Source organism: Halichoerus grypus, chromosome 6, assembly GCF_964656455.1.
Source record: "Halichoerus grypus chromosome 6, mHalGry1.hap1.1, whole genome shotgun sequence".
In the NCBI taxonomy this organism is placed as follows: domain Eukaryota; kingdom Metazoa; phylum Chordata; class Mammalia; order Carnivora; family Phocidae; genus Halichoerus; species Halichoerus grypus.
The window spans coordinates 163,446,365-163,467,635 of NC_135717.1; the positions used below are offsets into that span (position 1 = coordinate 163,446,365).

General features: G+C 47.5%; 1 protein-coding gene across 4 annotated transcripts in view; it reads left to right on the forward strand.

Moving 5' to 3' along the window:
* Positions 1-21,271, forward strand: part of RFX4 (regulatory factor X4) — a 155,530-nt gene that overhangs the window by 59,947 nt on the left and 74,312 nt on the right. For all 4 annotated transcript variants that reach the window (XM_036083141.2, XM_036083143.2, XM_036083140.2 and 1 more), the window contains 2 exons: positions 645-768; positions 18,771-18,832. In XM_036083141.2, the coding sequence (XP_035939034.1) occupies positions 645-768; positions 18,771-18,832 (186 nt within the window). The remainder of the gene's footprint in view (positions 1-644; positions 769-18,770; positions 18,833-21,271) is intronic.

Consider the following 21,271-nt stretch of genomic DNA (forward strand, 5'->3'; position numbering starts at 1 on the left):
AGCCAGCAAGTGACAGTGCTGGGGTCTGAACCCCATGGGAAGCCCCCACCCTGAGCCCCTAACCGATATTCATTGAGAAGGTGATGGGCTTGGAAGCATAATGATTCCAAAGAGACCAAGGGGTTCAGCCCCTGCTGTGGTCACAAAACCTCCCTTCAATCAGTGGATTCCTGGCTGTCCAGCTGTCTGCCTTCTCCTTGGGCAGTTGTTTTCCCAGGCCATCCCACTGCACTGCTCTCATTAGCAAATAGGCTCCAACACTGTGACCCCTATTAAAAATGGCTGTATGAGCGAGTGTGCGGTTCGAAGCTCGGCTGAATGGGGTGCCTACAAGCTCCTGTGTCATTTTTTGGAGTTTGGGGGAACCTGATCCACCCAGAATGTGGTCAGACCAATGACAGCCCAGAAGAGAGGGACTGGGAATTTGAGCCGAAAGTGACCCAGGGTCATACCCACAGGGGCCACGAGTCCGATCCTGCTAACCTACCAACTCCAGGCCTGACCTCAGGCAGGTTGCTTTGTCCTCCTGGGCCTTGGTTTCCCCATCTGGAGGAAGAGTTCTCTCCAAGTCCTCCCCTGGAGGAGGACTAGAAGGCACATATGCTTCTTGCTTGAGGTTTGCTCACTGAGCATTTATTCCGCAGGCTGGAGGAGAACTATGAGATTGCGGAGGGGGTCTGCATCCCGCGCAGCGCCCTCTACATGCATTACCTGGACTTCTGCGAGAAGAACGACACCCAGCCTGTCAACGCAGCCAGCTTTGGAAAGGTGAGTCCGGTCACCCCAGGCTTATTGCTTCTCCTCCCCTCTTCTAAGTCATTTATGCACAGTTCCTAATATTTTTAACATTTTCATTGCTTTTGTTCTTAAGTTACCAAAATAAATAGTTTGGTAACTTTGCTCTACTACTTTGCTGTAAGAAGTTCAAACACTTATTAACAAGATAATAGCAAGCCGAATACCAAAACGAAGTAATACCAAAGTATTAGAAATTCCAAACGATTCGGACAGGTCATAAAGTAAAAAGCGAACACCTAACTTGAATTTCCTCGATACTTAATTTGCAGAAAGTGGCTTCTTTCCTCTGAGAGGCCAGTATTAAACCCCCAGTCGTGTTATGTGTGTGTCCGTGAGCCTGCTGGGCTTTGTAACATGAAAGCCTTGGAGAAACTGGAAAATGGCCTTACATCATTAGCTTGGAGGTCTGCAGGTCCTCTGTAGGGAGCGGTACTATTTGTAATATTACTGCAGGCCTGGCTGCTGTCTGTCCATCTCATAATAAAAATATATTCCACACTTCGGGCTATGTCCACAAAATCTCTTTACCACTGATCATTCAGGTGTAACAGACTGAGGAACGCTCTTGGAGTGCTCTTCCAAGACTAATCTTTTGTCTCTTTGATAGATAAAAATATAGGTTTTCGGGTGCCTGGGTGGCTCAGTTGGTTAAGCGTCCGACTCCTGATTTCAGCTCAGGTCATGATCTCAGGGTTGTGAGATTGAGCCCCGCGTGGGGCTCCGTGCTCAGCACAGAGTCTGCTTAAGATTCTCTCTCTCGGGCGCCTGGGTGGCTCAGTGGGTTAAGCGTCTGCCTTCGGCTCAGGTCATGATCCCAGGGTCCTGGGATCGAGTTCCACTTCAGGCTCCCGGCTCAGCGGGGAGCCTGCTTCTCCCTCTGCCCCTCCCCCTGCTTGTGCTTTCTCTCTCTGTCAAATAAATAAATAAAATCTTTAATAAAAAAAAGATTCTCTCTCTCCTTCTCCCTATACCCCTCCCCCCACTGTAAATAAATAAATCTTAAAATTATATATATACATATATATATATAGGTTTTTATACCTCTAAAATACCCAATTTAATTTGAGTCAGTACATCCAAACTCTTCCTTCTTTTATTAGCTTCTTTTTCCCATGTATAAGTTCACTGCATCTGCTCACAAAAAAGTGTGTTTTGCACCAGATTCCTTACCAGTTTTCTGAGTGCAGGCATAACAAGGAGTAAAGTGGCAGAAAGAGGTCAGTGTATACGTTTCACGAATTCCCTTTTCAGAACTTTTAACTCTGAGTAAGCAAGTTTCAATACTTTGGCTTCGTGTTTAGAGAAAAATGTCACCGGTGGCAGCTTCCTCCCCCCCGCCCCCACCTCCCCAGCTTGCAAGTGGGCTGAGGTGAAACGGGCATCAGCCGGGAGGCTCTCCCCCCCCCCCCCCCCCCCCCCGTGGCCTGGCTGGGATACTGTCCTTGATGAAGTGAGTGGAAGGCAGCAACTGTTTTGCTGCAAGTAAGATCTGAAAGAGATCCTCTTTCCGGCACTGTGGCCAAGCTCCATAAGCACAGGCTTCCAGTAATACCGTATTGACTTTGGGTCCCAGAATTAATTTAGGCATCGCAGAGAATGCTGAAGATCTGAGCCAAGCTGGTCTTGTGCCTGATTTTCTGTTGGCCAGGGTAACGAAAGCTTGGAGTCACTGAACTTTTCTGAGCTCCCGTTTCCTTACCTCTACATGGGAGTAATCCCCTCTCCGTATTACTCTAGGGATAAAATGAGACAGTGTTTATGAGAGCATTTTTAAAATTGTGCAGTGTTCTACCAGTAGAAGAAGGCACCATTATCTAAAACTGACCTCACTCCATCCTGTCTCCTCTGTTTCCTACCGTGCTTTACTTTTCTTTTTAGCACTTATCACTGTCCCAGCTGTTACCTATACGGTATAGCTAATATATTACATGTTATATGGATAGTTATCCATATGTCATTGCCTATTATTCTACCTCTATATATTACAGATAATATATATTATATATAACTATCTTATACATATGATATAACTAAAATATATACATATATATATATATGTATGTATATGTTAGTTGCTTGTGTTTTATTTGCCTCCTTCTCTAGAATGGAAGCTCCACGAGGACTTTTTTGTTCACTATGCATCCTCAGCTCCCAGAATAGCCCCTGGCACATAATGGATCTTCAGATATTTATTGAAGATTGAATGACTTATGTTATGGCTATTTGCCAAGGACACTGGAATCATTTGACACATGTGAATTTGTTTGACCTGTATGATGCCCATATGAAACAGGCATTATATCCATTTACCATTAGCCTGTTTGCTAAGCAGGAGTGAACTTGTTCATTTATCAGTGGAAACTGATTGTATTTTCCCATACTTTGAAGGGTCACCTTCAGAGTCCTCTGTTTAGCCTTCCTGCTCTGTCCTCTCATGACATCACAGGGAAGCCTCACAGCATCCAGCCATCATTTTGGTCTTGGTTGGATAATTAAAACTCATTCTCAGCTATGAAAAAAGTCCCATTCAGTCCAGTTTAAAACCTCCATCTGTAGGCACCTGGGTGGCTCAGTTGGTTAAGCATCTGCCTTCAGCTCAGGTCATGATCCTGGGGTCCTGGGATCGAGCTCCACATCAGGCTCCCTGCCTAGCTGGGAGTCCATGTCTCCCTCTGCTTGCTGTTCTCCCTGCTTGGGCGTGCTCTCTCTCTCTCTGTCAAATGGATAAATAAAATCTTTTAAAAAGACAAAAAACAAAAACAAAACAAAAAACCAAACTCCATCTGACGCAGAAGTCAGAGCCTCTCCCTTCCTGAGGCTCAGGATTTGCTCTGTGGAAGAGGGGCATGGTGGGCTCTCCCTCTGTCCTCTGACTTCTCCAGGGCTGAGGCAGAGGGACATTGGAGGAAGGTGGGAAGAGGAAAGTCAACGAGAGTCATTTTGACCAGCAGGTGCTCTGTGAGGGCTCCTCCAGCTAGTGACCTCTGCTGGGCTCGCCATCCATCTCCAGGGGGAAGAGTCCAGTCATGGGTTTGGGGAAGCCCCATGGATGTCCATCCACACTGGCTAAAGGGATGGGCTCTGCAGCTGACCTTCCCTTCCGCCACCCACCCCCAGGTTGCTCTTGTACCTCCACTGAGGATTCACCCCGTGGCTCTGTTTTTGTGTTGGAGGGTTTTGACCAGCTCACCGCATACTTCGTATTACACTCTGACTCTCAGAGACACACAGATGAGCTTCCACAAATGGAACTTGTGTATGGAACAGGCTGAACTCAGCGGTGTAAATACAGAAAGTGACTTTGCTTTCTACGATGTAATGGCCAAACCTCCTTCCCTGACCCCTGATGGTTTCATGGCAGGTTTAATAGCTTTTGGGTTATTGATTATAAGAACAAGCCTCTTTTCAATAATTTAGAGTCTTTTAGACATTAAAGTCCAGTCCAGTACTCCAGTCAAAATCTGCAGCCTGAAATCCACTTGATTGCCTCCCTGACCCCCTCAGCCTTGACTGCATGTGGCCTGGGGACCTACAGTGGGGAAGGGGAGAGCCTGGTCTCTCCTTCCTCTCTTCCCTGAACTTTTCCGCCTGCTGCTGGTGTCTGCAGGCTTGTCAGCTTGAGAAAAAAATACTTCCATAATGGTAACCCTAGTTTTCCAGCAAAAGCAGTAAAATAAATTTTACAGTGGAACTGTAAATCGAAACAAACACAAGATCGTAGGGATCAATTGGCCTAACACGTGACATCAGACCCAGCTAAATTGGCCAAGCTTATTAATAGATGATTCTTGGGGCACCTGGGTGGCTCTGTTGGTTAAGCATCCTACTCTTGGTTTTGGCTTAGGTCATAATCTTGTGGGTCATGAGATGGAGTCCCACGTCAGGCTCCAAGCTCAGTGGGGAGTCTGCTTGAGATTCTCTCCCTCTGCCCCTTCCCCCACTTGCTCACACTCTCTCTCTAAAATAAATAAGTAAATCTTAAAAAAAATAGGTAACTTTTTAACAGATGTTAGAAGTATTTAGCTATGTCTAATTATGAATGCAGCATTCACAGACTTTCTATAAAATTAATAAAAATCGCAAACACATAGGGCCTTCTAAGACCTGGCATTGTTGTAAGCATTTTACATATATCAGCCTCCTCCAAACTACTCTATGAGGTAGGAACTGTTATTACCCCCATTATAGAGATAGGTAAACTGAGCCCCAGAGAGGTAAGGTAATTTGCCCAAGGCCACACAGCCAGTAAGTGGACGTGAACCTGGGAAGTCTGGCTCCAAGAGTCCATGCACTTAAACTTATCTCATTTACCCAGAACATTTATTTTGGGGGTAGGATGTGTATGTGTGGAGGCGGGAGGTGGGTCTGTGCGGAGAACAAAACAGTGGGCCTTTGGGCTTTGGTGTAGTCATTAGCAGCCACCTGGCGACCTCTTAGATGATGGAATTTGGGAGTGAATTCCTGGCCTCTCTGTCTATCAGGGGCAAGTGTGCTGGTCATCACAGTTGAGAAAGAACCCCTCAAATCTTGCCCCACCCAGGGTTCTGGGCGCTGGGAACCCCACCGCCAGTATTCCCTATGCTGCTTCCTCCTCAACACTTTGGTTCCCCCAGTTATTAGATATTCATTGACCTCATCCTGTTGTGGCCCCAGCCCTGTGCGGGCAGGTGGAACTGGAGTGAAGAAGACAGTCTGTCCTCGAGGGGAGTGGGCTGCAGAAGGGACATATCCCCACAGGAAACCACAGAACACGATGGCGGATGTGCCCCTGAGCTGGAATGCCCATGAGTAGAGGGGCACAGAGGGGAGACTGCTGCGTCCTCGGGGTGGGGGATGGGCGGCAGCCTGAGAGCGAGGTCACTCTGGGAGGAGCCCCAGACACCCGGGTCATCCTCTCCCCACCTCAGCCCTTTGAGATCCACAGAAGCTGAAGAGGGTGTTTTAATGTCACCAAATACTTCTTTCTCCTGGGGCTCGACTGGTCTTTTGGAAACTCGTAGCAAAAACTCTACCTGCACAAAGATGGAGCATCTCGGTGCTTAGAAGCAAGCTAAGCTTTTTCAGAAACAAAAGAGGGCCTCAGATCTCTGAGCCAGAGCACATCTGTGACATACAAATGGATTGCTTTCCAAGCATCTGTGACATGCGTTGCTGAGAGGTTGAAAGGCAAAAACACGTCTTCTTCAACAAAACTTTGTTGAGGTTCCACCATGGGCTATAGGCCAGGAGTTTCCAATAATGCCAGGTGTGGAGTCCTGAACTTGAGGATCTATCACCCTTACTCTCTGCACCTCAGTCCCTCCATCTGTCACATGGGGAAGTTAGTCTACAAACATACGACAATCTCTCCCATATAAGCTGGAAACACTTTGCAGCTAGAAACCGTAATGGCAGCATCTTGTGTACTCCTCACACGGCCCTGGGAGCTAGATGCTGGTTTTGTTCCTCTTGAAAGACGACATGGCTGACTCCAGGCCGCTGGAACCTTCTCCGCGAAGTAAATCCTGGGTGGAAATCAGAAGGTGGATCAGTTAGGAATTGTGTTGGGACTGTGGGTTAAAAAAAAAAGCCCCTCTCTGTCCCCAAACAGTGACATAAATGAGTGGTTTTACTTTTCTTCACGTAGAATAAGTATAAAAGGTGCTAACCCGGTGCTGGCATTAACAGCTCTAGAAGAGCATCAGGGACCTGGGGTCCTTCTCTTTCTGTGCTCTGCATCACATGTAGCAGATGGCTTCCAACTTTGCGTCACCTCATGGTCCCAAGTGGCTGCTGGACCACAGAGGCTATATTCTAGGCAACAAGTGGGAAGAAGGGGGTAAGAAGAGAAAGGTCAAAACTGCAGCCATATCAGCTGTCTTCAGGAGCTCTCCCAGAGCCCGGCCCAGTGATCTCCCCTACATCTTGCCTGCGGCCCTTGGTTATCAGGGAAGCAGGAAAATGTAGACCATTGCCTCCTGGAATAAAAAATTAGAGTATGGTTAATAAGGGAAAGGGGGTAAGCAATGAGCCATTTTATCCACATAAGGGCACTTTAAAAATCCATTGTATTCTTTTTTAAAAAAAAAATTGAGATATAATCGACATATATTAGTTTAAGGTGTAAAACATAACAATTTGATATATGTGTATATTGTGAAATGATCACCAAATAAGCTTAGTTAAAATCTATCACTACCCATAGCTAATGATTTTTTTTTATTGTGATGAGAACGTTTTTTTGGTGATAAGAACTTTTAAGACCCACTCTCTTAGCAGCTTGCAAAACATACAGCAAGTATGAACTGTAGTCACCGTGCTGAACATGGCGTCGCCAGGATTTACTCATCTCCCAGCTGGAAGGTGGGGCCTTTTGACCCCTTTGCCCCATATGGCCCCGGTGTGTCCTTCTATGCGTCACAACTATGAAATGGAAGCCAGGATCCTGAAAACATGTATGGAATACTCAAATGAAGAGCCCAGGGGAAGCCACAGGGGTGGCACAATGTGATCACTTACGGCTGCGGGACGGTAACGGGATTTATCGGTCAGCATTGTCGAACGTGTCAGCAAGAGGCAGATTCGTGGACGGGCACTAGACAGCTGTGACACAGTGTAATTTGATTCGTGGAGAGGCCAGTTAGCCTCAGAACTGCATGTCCCCTGGAGACTTGTTGATGTCTCAGAATCCTCAGTTCCCCTCCTTGAGTCTGTAACAATGCAGCTAGAACAGAGCAGGATAATTCATTAATCCATATCGGTTACTAAGACCTCAAATTAAAGGAGTTTAATCTATTCAAGGGACTTAGAGATTGGTTGGTGAGACCCAAACCCCTTCCTTTTCTAGCTGAGGAGATGAAGAGAGGGACTGAGTGGTTTTCCCAAGGTCACACGTGCCGTGGCAGGGCTGGGGCTGCAGGGTGGGGGGCACTGGGTGCCCGCCGCCGGGTGGGGACACCAGGAAGCAGTAGGGAGGCTGGAGAAGGGGAAGCTGGGGTGCTGGATGTATAAATTGAGTTTATTTATAGCCTGCCTTTTCCCCACGAGGACTTGAGGTAATTGGCAGTTTGGGCTGTTGGGTGGCTCTTCCTTGAGTATTTGGCTCCTTCTTCACGGCTGGCCATGCTTGAGCAATGCTGAAAAACGTCCAGCGTGTTCTGGGGACCCGTGCTTCGGGCAGCTGCATATACCTGGAACGAAGACAGAACCAAAATTTGCTCTGGCTTTGCAAGCCTGCCCTCTTTCCTCGAGAGTCCTGACAGGCCGCCCTGGCCCGGGGTCACGCGCACGCCCATGCGGGGCCACCGACAAAGATAAAGCTGCTCTTGAGGCATTTGGATCCTTCAGGAACAGTCTCTCTCCAGTTTTCAAAGGAAACCATTCGGTACATCGATAGAGTTTCCTATTCAGCTTTAAATTCTCGGGTATGTTTTTCTTCACCTTTAGAACCTGCTGTGGAGTGTCCTTGTCAGGAGGTCTGATTTCAGCCCAGATCCCATAGTTTGTTATTTCAGGTATCTCGCGTGTCATGTCGTGTGAGAGCTCAGAAGTCAGATTGTGTGGGCTCGAGTCCCGACTCCGCCATTTACCCGCTGTGTGAGCTCAGACGATTTCTGAATCGCTCTGGGCCTCCATTTCCCCATCCACAAAATGGGACAGTGACGGCAACCACGTGGAGAGTTGTTGACATGATGACTGTCAAAGGGGCTTCCTCGGCTCAGTGCCCGGTAAATATAAACACTCAATGCACATGAGCTGGAATTATGATTTCGGTTTACCATGGCAACATCTTATGACTTTAATACATGTTTTTAATATATCACCACTAGCATCGATGTTTCGACTCTTCCTTCTGAACAGTCTTGAGAACAATTGTTCTAAAAATCTCCTGCCTCGCACACATGCTGTCTTTGCCACCCTCACCCGCTCTCGTTATCGCCCTCGGAGTTTTTCCAGTTTTGACTTAACCTGGAGCTTACGTAACTCACCTCATTCTAACTAAATCGGTGTGTGATGACTGGCTTTTCTCATACTCACACACGTGACACATCACCCAGGCAGCCTCAGGACGACACCGGGCTCACCTCTGGAACTTGGGACTTCTTGGAATTGTCATCCGTGGTACTTCGCAAGGGGCAACAGAGTAGCTGTTACCCTCCTGGCCTTGGGGGTTTCCACAGAATCCTGCATCAATCCATACACATGATTTGAAATTCCATTTCTGTCTCAGTGCACTAGATAGGAATTTCTTGCGAATGTTTGAAATTGCTCTTGGGGAACTTCCTATGGACCTGCAGTATCCTACCCCTATTGACCCCCCCTCCCCAGTGCCTGGCACCCAGTAGGTGTTACAAAAAACTGTTGAATGGCCAGAGTTGCATAACATAGTGTAACCACTCTGGCAAACACCCATTTTAAAATGAAAGCATTGAGGTGGGCTGTTTAAAAATCCTTATTGATAGCACCAGACTTAATTTTTTTTCTTCTCTGTTAAAGGGATGACATCTCTTGTCAACAAAGAAAGTGAGTCCGCATCTCACTTTCAGACTTCAAGTTGTGACGGTATTAATCCCTTTAACCAGTCTGGTTCCCTAATCATTTCTTTCTTGTGTTCACAAAACTGTGTGTGTGTTTTAAGAGAAGGCACAAGACTTTTGCAATACACGGTTACAAAACAGCAACTTGTCATTGTACTGGATTTCTCATTTCTTGCTATTTGAGGCATCCCTCTTCTTTTCCCACACCCAAGTAACCTCTGAACTAAGACCCACAGCTCTTATTTTTTAACTGTTTTAAGCATACTTGACTCCTTATATACACATGAGTTTGTCTCCTTCAAAGTGTGGGAGGATGTGCACTTATCCCATTACCTTGGAACTTTTTTGGATCAGTTCTTGTTGGTGGCAAATCTTTGCCTACTGAGGGTGGATTGAATTTTTGGAAACAACCAAAGCCTTTTTTCAGAGCCGTCCCTGATGACTAAGTTTGGAGATCAAGCTGGATCAAGATCATACGGTTTGAGGTCAAAATCAAACAAAGCCTGTCTGTAAGAATAATGAGATGGAGTGGCTTTCCGGAGTAGCTCTAAAGGTGTCCCTTGAGGCAGCATCTAGAGGGGACGTCAGGGGTCTCACACTCAGTTAGTGGACCCCTTGCTGGCTCCCAGGGGTGCCTTCCAAAGTGAAGAACAGGAGAGACAGTGGAACTGGGATCCCGTTTCGCCCACTGGCTGGAGTCTGTGAATCTGAGCAGCCTTGAATGGACGTAGATCCCAGGACCTCATCTGTGAAACAGGGATCTTCATGCTTTCCTCCAGTGTCACTTTTAGGATAAAATCAATGTTGTGTGTAAAATACCTCATCTAGTGCCTGGTCCTTGCTGATGCTCAGTGGGTGGTGGCTCCTCTTTTTTTTCCCCTGTCTTAAAGGAGGGCAGTGGTTTGAATATGCCATTTCAGAAACATGAGCCTAAAACTCACGTTTCTTAAAAAACTGCACCCTCAAAATGAGGTCAGGGTAGCCCACATGCGGAGTTTCCTTCAACTGGGGCAGTCTGTTGTTGGCCGGGGAGAAGCGTGGACAGGAGAGATGGATAACCTGGCCACCACCACTGAGAAGAGTCCCGGCAGCTCCCGGGAGGGGAGTTCTGCAGAGCTGCCCCGCTTCCCACCTCGAGCCCCACGGCGCCCCCGGCCCAGCCTGGCTGCCTAGGCTGAAAGGGAGAAGGGTGGGATTCCCGAGTAATTAAAGGGAATTTGGAAGGCTGGGATGTTGCGGAATGTTAGATCAGTAGCTAGAACAGCATGTGGTGTTCTTTAGGCAGGCTTCATTGAATCCATACAAAAAGAGAAAGAGGGGCTGCCTGCCGTCTGCTCATTTATCAAACAGCGAAACTCAGCTTTCACAGCTCCACAAAAGTGTTTGACTGTTTGCTGAGTCTTGCTCCAGAAATTAAAAGCTGAACAGCCTTAGTGGGGCTGAACCGACTCTGCATTTTGAGACTCAAACCAAACTGTGCTGGGCTTTCAGATTCTGGGACCAGCTGATTATTTGGTGAAAAGAGAGGAGAATAATTTGTAATTTGCAGCCCATAAGAAACACTTAAAAAAAAAAGCAACAGCAAACCCACTTCCCACAGGTTTTTGTTGCAGCTGGAAGGAGGAGGTACAATCTGTAACGGCCCTTTCTTTGCTCGGAGTGGGGGAAGTCTTGACCTCCGTTTGGGCAGAAAGGGATGCAGTAACAGCAGTGTCTCCACCCATCCCCCACCCCGCCAACTCAGCCACCGGCCCTTCCTCGTAGTTCTCTGCTTGAAATTACCTTTCTCTCTCTTGGAGGAGGAGGAGAGGACTCGGCCTTCCAGTATTTCTAGATAAAAAGTATTTTCACAAAGAGAACTAAATATTCCAACAGCACAAATATATTGTTGGGAGACCAGGATTTACCATGGAAGCCTGAAAAAAAAAAAGAGTCGAATGAGGATCCTCCAAAAACCCATCAAATGGGTAACTCTGTCAGTGAAGAGAATGGGCTAGAAGAGGTTGAGGATCGCGGAGACAGACGGGGGTGTTACCACAATGCGGCCCCCTCTGCTCCAGCGCCCAGCCCGTCAGCAGGTCACCGTCCCCCTGTGCCACCAGGAGAGCCCATTGAGGTAGAGCCTTGCCGTAAGCCTGTGAGGTTAGCTGAGCAAGCGTTTTATCCCCATTTTACAGACAAGAAACCTGATGCTCAAATGGAAGGTCTCTTTTGGCTCCTCAGTTTAGCACATTTTTTCCAAAGTGATAATCGCCTTCTACACTTCACGGAAAGCAACTTTATGGTATCTTTTACGAACCTTGAAATGTTTCTCCCCTTTAATCAAGCAGCTCCACACTTGAGAAACTATTATGAGCGGAGAACTCCTAAAACGCTAGCAATAAAAATAAAAATCATTATGCAAAAGGTACCGCTTATAGCATGATTTATGGCCACACAACACTGGAAACAACTTCCGTGGCCAGCCAAAGAGCTACTTCACTTGACTCTCTCATTTACTGAATCGATGAATTAATGTGCTGAGCTGTAATGTCTCCTCCCTGGACTACACAGTGGCCTTTTGATGGCCTCCCTGCTTCCACCCTAGGCCCCGATGGTCCCTTCTCCACCCAGCAGCCAGAGCCATCCTTTGGAAAGCTAAGTCAGACTTGTTCCCCACTCCCCTGCTTGGAGCCCTCTGAAGTCTCCCCATCTCATTCAGGGTAAAAGCAGAAGTTCTCACAAAGGCCTACAAGGCCCCGCGTGAACTGTGCTCCATCACCCCCTCCTGGCCTCCCGACCTCATCTTCTGCTCTCCTGAGTACTGGCTGTGCTCCGGCCACATTGGCCGCCTCGCTCTTCCTGACACACATCACACAAGCTCCTACCCCAGGGTCTTTGCACTGCCTGTTCTCTGGGCTTGCACCCTCCCTCCTCTAGATATCCATGAGGTTCATTCCCTCACTTTCTTCAGGTCACCACTCAAATGCCACATTAGCACTTAGCCCCTATCACCCTAAAGAAGAACCCCCCACCCCTACGTCCCGTTTCCCCCTCCCCGCCGCTCCTTTTGTTCCTCTCCGTAGCATTTACCTGATAGAAGATATATTGACTCTGTAATGTATTCATTTTTGGTCTTCTCCCACTAGATGTAAGCTTCCTAAACAAAGGCTGTTTCTGTTCAGCTCCATGTGGTGTCCCTCAGCCTGGTCGAGGGTCTGGCATACAGGAGGATCTCAGTAAATATTTGTTGTTGAGTGAATCCTAACTATGTACCATCAGGCAGCCACCTGTAGCTGTTGAGGCTGCAGCTCATCAAACATGGGGGAGAGCAGTGGGAGACAAGGCTGCAGGGCCAGTTCCCGTGAGCCCCATAGGCCTATGCAGGACTTGGTGGAGCTGAGAGGAGTATTGGCTGGATAAGAGGATTCTATGGACTGTGTAACTACAGTCCCTTAAACCAAACAAGTGGCTCAGGGAAGGTTTTGGAAGGACATAAGGTATAAGCTAATATTTCAAAGGTGAGTAGACATGAAGCAGACAGAGGGCATGGGGAGAGGGTTCCAGAAAATGAGAAGAGCCTGCAGGGAAAGCTAAAGTAGGAGAGAGCACAGTGTATACATGAAACTTGAAACAAGTTCCATATAGCTGTGGGGACCGGGAGAGGAGGAGGGGAGAGGTGAGCTGGAATGAAGGCAGGGCCAGTCCAGCAGGACCTGGTGGGTCTGGACTTCATCTAGAGGCTTCATGGAGAAGTGGTCGTGGTGCCATGACTGGATGAGGGTCAATGAGGGGACCATGGTCACAATCTGGGCATAAGACCATGGCCTTCGGACTGGTAGTAATGGGGGATGCGGTAGAGTCTCGGTATGTTCAAGATGGAAGGAGGATGGAAGTTGGTCACAGACTGGAAGTGGCAGGTGCAGTCATGGTTTGGAGAAGGAAGAGTGCTTACCTGGCTGAGGAATCAGGAAAGGTGCACGGAGGAGCCGCGTGCATGCTGGGTGTCTGGGGATTGCTGCAGGGGGAAGGTGCAGAAGCATGGAGCCCAGAGAACTGGCCAGCACCAAGTAGTCTGATCTGGATGGAGCATGGGGCTCATGCAAGGACATTTTGAGAGCAAAGAGTGAAACAGAGTGGGGATTTGCACAGTGCATCTGAGCTCCAGAAGAAGGAGCCTCTGCTGAGTCAGCTGGCTGTGGAGAATTGTCAGAGGCCTCTGAGTAGACAGGTAGTGATCTGGATTGTTCCCTCGGTTAATCCAGCGGGGAACTCCAAATCATCCAAACAGAATGACTTTTGCTTACTGAGTAATTTTATTAAGCAGAAGAAGTTTAATTGTCAGATTTCCACTTTACTGGATGCAGGTAGATTTAATCTAAGAGGAGACACCTGCGGATATCATCTGCCTGAGGATGTCACAGTCCTGTCAGCTGTTTCTCACTTTCCCTGGGGGATTCGGGGCCTAGCTCTCAGCTGCTGTTCATAGCAGAGGCCACCAGCACATTGCCAAGAGCGTCAAAGTGAGACAAACTGGAGTCTCCATTGAAGAGTGGACGGGAACAAGAAATCCTTTCATTCCTCACCTAATGTGTAAATGCAGGAATATGACATAAAAGAAAAAAGGTTGCTGTTAAAAGAGGGGATGAGGGAGGCTTTAGGACGCTTTCATTTATTCAGAGGTAATAGTATTGTCTTGATAATGTTGAGTCACACTGGGTGCCTTTGAATCCCGGGTCTGCATCTTGTGAGCTGTGTGGCTTTGTGCGGGGGTCCTAGCCTCTCTAAGCCTCAGTTCGCTCATCTGTACAGAGGGAACAGCAATGGAGCCTGGGCCGTTGTAATGCTTAACTGAGATAATGCACGTAAAGTGGTTGGCACGGTGCCTGAACCAGGACCTGACCCCAAAGAATGTGTGTTAAGGTACAGGGCCACAGACTCTGGTCTAGAGATGTTCCAGAAAGCCCCCAGGAAACAAGGACAGATTTCTGGAGCTGTTTGCCCAGGCCTGGAGCTCAGGGAACATGGCGGGGGGCGGGGGGGAGAGGGTGTTGAGTAGCGGGATTTGAGGCTGGGGTGTTGGGCTTGAGCAGATCACAGAGGGCCTCAAGGACCAGCCTGAGCAGGCTGGATTTTTATCCAGTGTAGGCTGTGAGCAGGCATCTGGCATTTTCAACGAGGAAATGAAATGATCATATTTGGATTTTAGAAAGGTGGTGCTTGGCTGGGCAGCAAGACCGGAGGCAGGGCAGGCAGTTAGGAGGCTGTATCTGTGGTCTGGGTGAGGGGTTGTGGCGGGTGAGGGCAGTGGCTGGGGGGACAGGGAGAAGTGGCCGGGCTCAGTGGGAGTCTTCGTCAGAATCAATAGGACATGGGGTTGTGCGGTGTCGGGAAGCGTGGAATCTCTCCTGCTTCCGTCTTAGGTGACTCAGCGGAGGGTGGTGCCGGCCACAGAGATGGTAAAACTGCGTGTGTTGATCCATACATTATCCAAAAGGAGTAAGTAAAACCCATAGGCCAGGGAGGAAATCATAGGACACATTGATCCATGAATTCAGAGGCCCCATTCCACAACTTGATAGTTTCTCAAGATCAGAGCACAGAGAACTTCAACTTCAACACCCTGATTGCACGTTTTGTTGCCTCTTAGAGGTAGAAGAAACAGCTCCAGAAATCTGTCCTTGTTTCCTGGGGGCTTTCTGGAACATCTCTAGACCAGAGTCTGTGGCCCTGTACCTTAGCCTGGGGCCAGGACATCATGTAGGATGCCGTTTGGATAAGTATTTAGAAAGATTCAGAACTTTGCCCATTCTCTTAAATCATGTATAATAAGGCTTAGGAACAACAAGAGCAACAACAAAATGCTTTTTTTATTATCTACATATTGTTTTCAGGGAATAGGCAATGATTTTTTTAAAGAAAAGAAAAAGGAAAAGAGCCACTAGAACATTCTGGAAGATTTCTGGTGCTTCTTTCAAGGTTATCTTGAACTTCTTTTGCCAATTAGGAAAATTTCCAATAAGAAAATCCTTTTCCATTTACAAAAACAGTTGACCTTGTACAAAAATCTTTTTGTTCTAGTCACAATCCTACTACCTTAACAAATATCCATTTTTACTTTTCCTTGTTCCCGTTCCATTCCTACATTTGTAAAAACATAAATTATAAGCATAGCATCAATGTAGTTTGAGGTATGCTGTTTCACTTAACATTATGTCATACATAGACTTTCTGTGCTGTGACAGTTTTTGTTACTATCATTTTTTAAAAAGATTTATTTATTTGAGAGGGAGAGGTTGAGGGGAAGGGCAGAGGGAGAGGGAGAGAGAATCTCAAGCAGACTCCCTACTCAGCCTGGAGCCCGATCTGGGGCTTGATCTCACAACCCTGAGATCAGGGCCTGAGACAAAACCAAGAGTGGGATTGGGACGCTCAACCGACTGCACCACCCAGGTGCCCGTTACCCTCATTTTTAATGCCTGTGTCATGGTCCGCTGAGTGCACAGATGATCGTTTCTTTAGCCAGCTCCCTGCCATCAGACACTTATATTGTTTCCAATTTTTCTGTCTTATTAGTAGCCCTGCATATAGCATTTTCTTACTTCAGATTAGTTCTTTGGAATTCATAGACCAAAAGGTATGTATATTTTGTGGTTCTTTTTTTTTTTTTTTTTAAAGATTTTATTTATTTATTTGAGAGAGAGAATGAGAGAGAGAGAGCACATGAGAAGGGGGAGGGTCAGAGGGAGAAGCAGACTCCCTGCTGAGCAGGGAGCCCGATGCGGGACTCGATCCTGGGACTCCAGGATCATGACCTGAGCTGAAGGCAGTCGCTTAACCAACTGAGCCACCCAGGTGCCCTATTTTGTGGTTCTTGATACGTATTGTGAAGGGTCGTACATAAACAGTGTCACCAGCAATCTGTGAGAGCTTCAGTCTTGCCACACCTTAGACAGCACTTGATATTATTTTCCAAATGTCTGCTAATATCAGAGCATTAAACATGGTACCTTCCTGTTGTACCTGCTGTATGGGGGAAATCTCCCAGACAAAAATGCAGAAAAATCTCTGCTTTTCCGAAGCAACTAGTGTGTGTTTATCTTGTGGGGACTGGGGCTCTTGGAACTTTATTGTATTAGATAGGTAGGAAACTCTGAACCCAAATCGTAACCCACGTTTAACCAAAGTGAAGAATCTCTCCATCTTCATGCTTTCTGTTTTTCCCTTCGATCTCTATCGGCATAGCTAAAAACGTTCAGTATTGCAGCTTTGCGAATGGCTGCTTCGTATCTTGGCAGTTCTGTGATGAGACCAGCTCTGTGATGAAAGTCTGAGGGCGTCCTTGGCCAGACGAGGTGAGGCCACCAAAACCGCACTGCGCATCACGGGCAGAGGGCTTAGAAAGCCCTGTCGCTGAACCCGCTCAGACCCCACCCTGAATCCTGCATTTTCCTCAGGTCACAGCAGTTTGAGAGGGACATAGACAAAGTGAGAACCCATATCCTCAGCTTCCAGGAGTTAAGGTGAAAGAAACCAGGGCTGTATCAATACAGATGTGATGCCCTCCAAGATTTCAGAGGATGACCTCATTGTTTCCTGCAGTATCATCACTGTCAGATAACATTTTTGAAGCCATTATATTTCCTAAAGCGGTATTGTCATGTTCTCTTATTAGATTTTCTAACCATCCTTGTAAGCAATGCATGTTTGTTTGTTTTCTTAACCCATTTTCAGATGAGAAAAACCTGCCCCATTTTTCACACTGGAGATAGCTTCCTAATGTACAGAAATGGCCCATCTTCATGGTACCCATTCCAGATTCTCAATTTCTCTCTGATTTGTCCACTTCCTTCCATCCCACTGATGCCGACTTAGTTGAGGCCACCATCACCTACCCCTCGGATCTGGGGAGGAGTATATAAACCCCCGAGTCCCTAGATGTCAGAAGATGAACCTAAGCACAGAGAAGTTCAAAAGCACATCCAAGTTCAAATAACTGACAGGGTCTCAGTAAATGTCTGTTGTGACTGAGCAAATCCATCAATGAGAGTGTCAGTGTGGATGGAAGAAGATGTGGATGGATCAGAAGAGACTCCTCCACATCTCTGAGAAGGCACATGGTGTTCATGCCCCGCCAGTGGGAAGTCAGCAGTTGGGTCTCATCTCATGAAGGGCAGCCTGCAGGCAGGCTCTCTCTGCCCATGCCTGCCTGCTTGGTGATGTACTAGAGGAGGAGGGAGGCTGGAAGAGTTTGGTGAGATGAGAAAAGTCCCTCGAAGTAAAAGGGAATGAGTTGTCAGGACAATCAATGGTAATAACGGGTAATGTTTATTGGGCCCTTACTAAGTGCAAGGCTTTGTTGCAAATTATCTGCATATGTTTACTACTAGATTTTACAAGAATTCTCTAAGGTAGGGGTTATTATCATTCCCATTTTACAAATGAGGAAACTGAGTCATTTGAATGTTAACTCGCCTAAGTAAGGATCCCCAGCTAACAACTGGCTAAGTTTGGATCCCTCTAATCCAGGTAGCCTAGCTCCAAAGCCCTTCCACGGAACCCCCGCATCATACTGCCTCTCCACAAACATCATCTCTGTAAACACCAAGGATGAGGCCTGCTGGCTGTGTCTTCACCTTGGCAGATGGCTTTGCTTCCAAGTTTCTTGCAAATCTGCATGAATATCCTAGGCAACACTGCAGATGAGCCGAGCATATCCCCGGCCAGGGGTTGGGCTTCATCCCTCCACTCAGCAACACGATGGAGCTCCTCGCAGGTGCCAAGCCCGGTGCTGGGTCCCTGCTCTCAGGGAGCTTACATTCAAGTAGGGGAGGCAGAAAATAGGCACACAGGGAGCAAGTGCACAGGATAATTTCGGAGTGCGGAGTGAGAAGACTGGTCAGAGAAGGGCTCTGGGCAGACGCCTGAACGTTGTAAGCAAAGGAGCCAATCCTGTGGGGATGTGGATGAGGCTGCATTCTGGGGCGGAAGGAACTACCTTACAAAGGCCCCCAGTGGGAGTGAGCCTGGTGTGCTTCAGGAATAGGGAAAAGAATTTTAAAAAGCCAGCGTGGCTGCAGTCTGGTGAGTAAGGGTGAGTCACAGGAGAGGAAGACCAGGAGGTAAGAGCAGGGACCGGTGACATTCCAGGTGCAATGGAATCCATTGGAAGGCTTTAAGTGGCAGGACTGACACATTCTGCATCAGCCTGTACTCCCCCCACATTGTGAGCAGGAGGGAGAAGCACGGGGCAGCCAAGTGAGACCCCTCAAAGTCCAGGGCCCCACTGTCACGCCCATGCTCACCACCCCCAACTCCCAACACTGGTATCTTCTCCAGGGTCCCGACCGACTCCCAGTAAGTCATTGCAATCAAGGACGTGTGTTTTCCACTTTCTTTGGATTGCTCTTTGTAAAATGCAGTGACTGTGCTCCCAAATTTTCCCGATGGGTAACTGACTCTTGTGTTGACTTACAGATCATAAGGCAGCAGTTTCCTCAGTTAACCACCAGAAGACTCGGGACCCGAGGACAGTCAAAGTAAGCACCGGCGGCCGTCCCATCCGCAGAGCGCACATCTCTGAGTCAGGGGCGCACCCCCAGTCTTCTATCCTGAGCTCCGTTCACAGGCCTGGCGGGAGGTCTGGGCCTGGCACGGAGGAGCTTTAGACCTTGGGGGCCCCTCTCCCGGGACCCCTGAAACAGAGGCTGTGGGAAGGCCCAGGGCCATCGGACCCAGTCAGCTGCTTTAAGGAATCTGACTTTATGCCACCCTGCCTTTAGGTGTTCTTGTCAAATGGTCTTGGGCATCACTTAAAAGAGCACTTGGTGCTTCCTGGACCATCTCTAGGTTCCTTGGATTGTTTTGCTGAGCACATTTTCTACTCTGATAGTATCCAGTCGACCAGAGAAGCAGCCTGCACCAGTCCCTGCAAGGGAGATGGGGTGGAGAGGTCCAGCCAGGCCCTGGTGCACAGGGCGTGCTGTCAACCAACCCGCCCGTGTTTGCTTTCACACTTTCTGTGTGTCTCATGTACAGTGCGAGGTACGGATCACCTGCCCTCATGGAGCATATACTCTGGTGGGGAAGACAGATCCAAACGAGATACTCAGATTGTGACAAAGAGGCTTGTCATAGAGAATAACAAAAGGAGAGTGGCCTAGTTTAGAAAGGGTAGCCCGGGAAAGGCCTTTCTGGAAGAGTCCTGAAAAGTGAGAAGGATGAGTGTACCCCTTCTTCTACGTGGGAGTTGGTGGGAATGGAATCTCTTCACTTTACAGGCTTCACTAAAATCTGGATTTATAAGATTTGCCCTAAAGCGTGTTTCAAAAATCATTGGACGTTAACAGGTGTTCCATGGAAAAGCTCTTTTGGCCACGTACGTTTGGGAAGCACGGAGTTCAGTAGGTTTCTTTATGCAGGACTTCTCAGAACCTTTATTATGTTGATATACACGGTGACTCCACTAGAGGGTGCCTTATTATGTAGCATTTCTAAATATTTTGACCATGTTGAGTAGCAGATCAGCACATACTGACTTACAAAATACTGACACTTTACGAAACAAAACCAAAAACAACCATATAGGACTTGTAAGACTTGAAACTAAGGGTTTTACTTCAAAAGCAGCATGTCCCACAATATCCCCTCACTCCCCCTGCTCCTGCCATCCCTGGGCAGCATTCCCATCCTCCCAGGGTGGATTTCACTTTGGAGCTAAGTTAGGAAAAAAAAAAAAGTAGATGATCAAACTGGGAAAACCCCTTTTTGGTAAATCTCTGACAATAACAAGACTCATTGTGTTTGTGTGTGTGTGCTTGGACGCTCTGGGGGCAATTTCCAATGAGCTTACAGAAAATTTTGAGCAGGGGACATTTTGGAATAAATTTCTAAGAATTTTCCAAGGTGACTGCTCTGAAGAACAAATCTCATCTCATCTATAAAGAAAAAAGCCAGTATTTGTTTAAAATTGAGGCTTCAGCCTTGGTAAGAGTATAGATACAAAACCACACCCCTCCTTACTTATTTGCTGGTAAGCCCAGTGGTTGGCCCACGATGGGCAATTCAGTCCACAGATTCAAGAGAGTGGTTGGAAGAGTATTGAATGAATGGAAATGAATGGGTCTTTAAAGAGTCGCTGGCTCCAATATATTGTTGCTTATCTCTAAGATAGAAGAGTAGAAATAAGACTGCAAAAATAGATACATAATAGAGACAGGGAGGAAAGATAATAAAGATAGAACAGAACCATTTCCCCATCCTTTATAAACTTGGAGAAAGTTTCCTTCTGCCTACATGTGAGAGCCTGTTTTTGTTTTTTTTCTTCTTCTTTAACCCAGAAGTTGGCAAATTGGACAGTATCTTCTTTAAAATATCGGTGGTGTCAATTTCATCGTATTCCCCTCCATAAGTACCAACCCCTTCCCCCAAGGTTGGTCACACCTTCAACCAGTTGAAAGGTAACAAGAAGCTCTAGTCTCCAACCTGCCACTCGGACTTAGAGAGAAAAATCCCTCAACAAATTTACCTTGATAGAATACATGGGCGGGGGGGGGGGGGGGACTGTGGATTGTGTTGACGTGTCCTACCGAACTGAAACAGAAAAACCGAGAAGTGATCAGAGCAATAGCTTCGCTGCAATTGCTGATTTCAGCAACACACACTCTGGAAAATCAAGAAGTGGTCTGATCTGAATATGTTATCACTCCCTTGATCTCAAGGGGAACTTTGTTAAGGTTCGGGAGGCGTGTCCTAACTGCCTGGCTGGCCACCTGGAGGGCACTCCTGGAGCTCACGGAACTGGCCCCTCCCCCACCCCGAAGGCCCCTCCCCGATGGGCAGGCAGTTATGACAGTTGGGAAGTAGAAGGTGCAGAAGACAGAGAGCAGCTCAACACAAAGAAGAACTTTCTGATAACTCTCCCAACCCAAAATGAACTGGGCTGCCTTCGGAGGGCCTGAGTTCTTCATCCCAGGAGG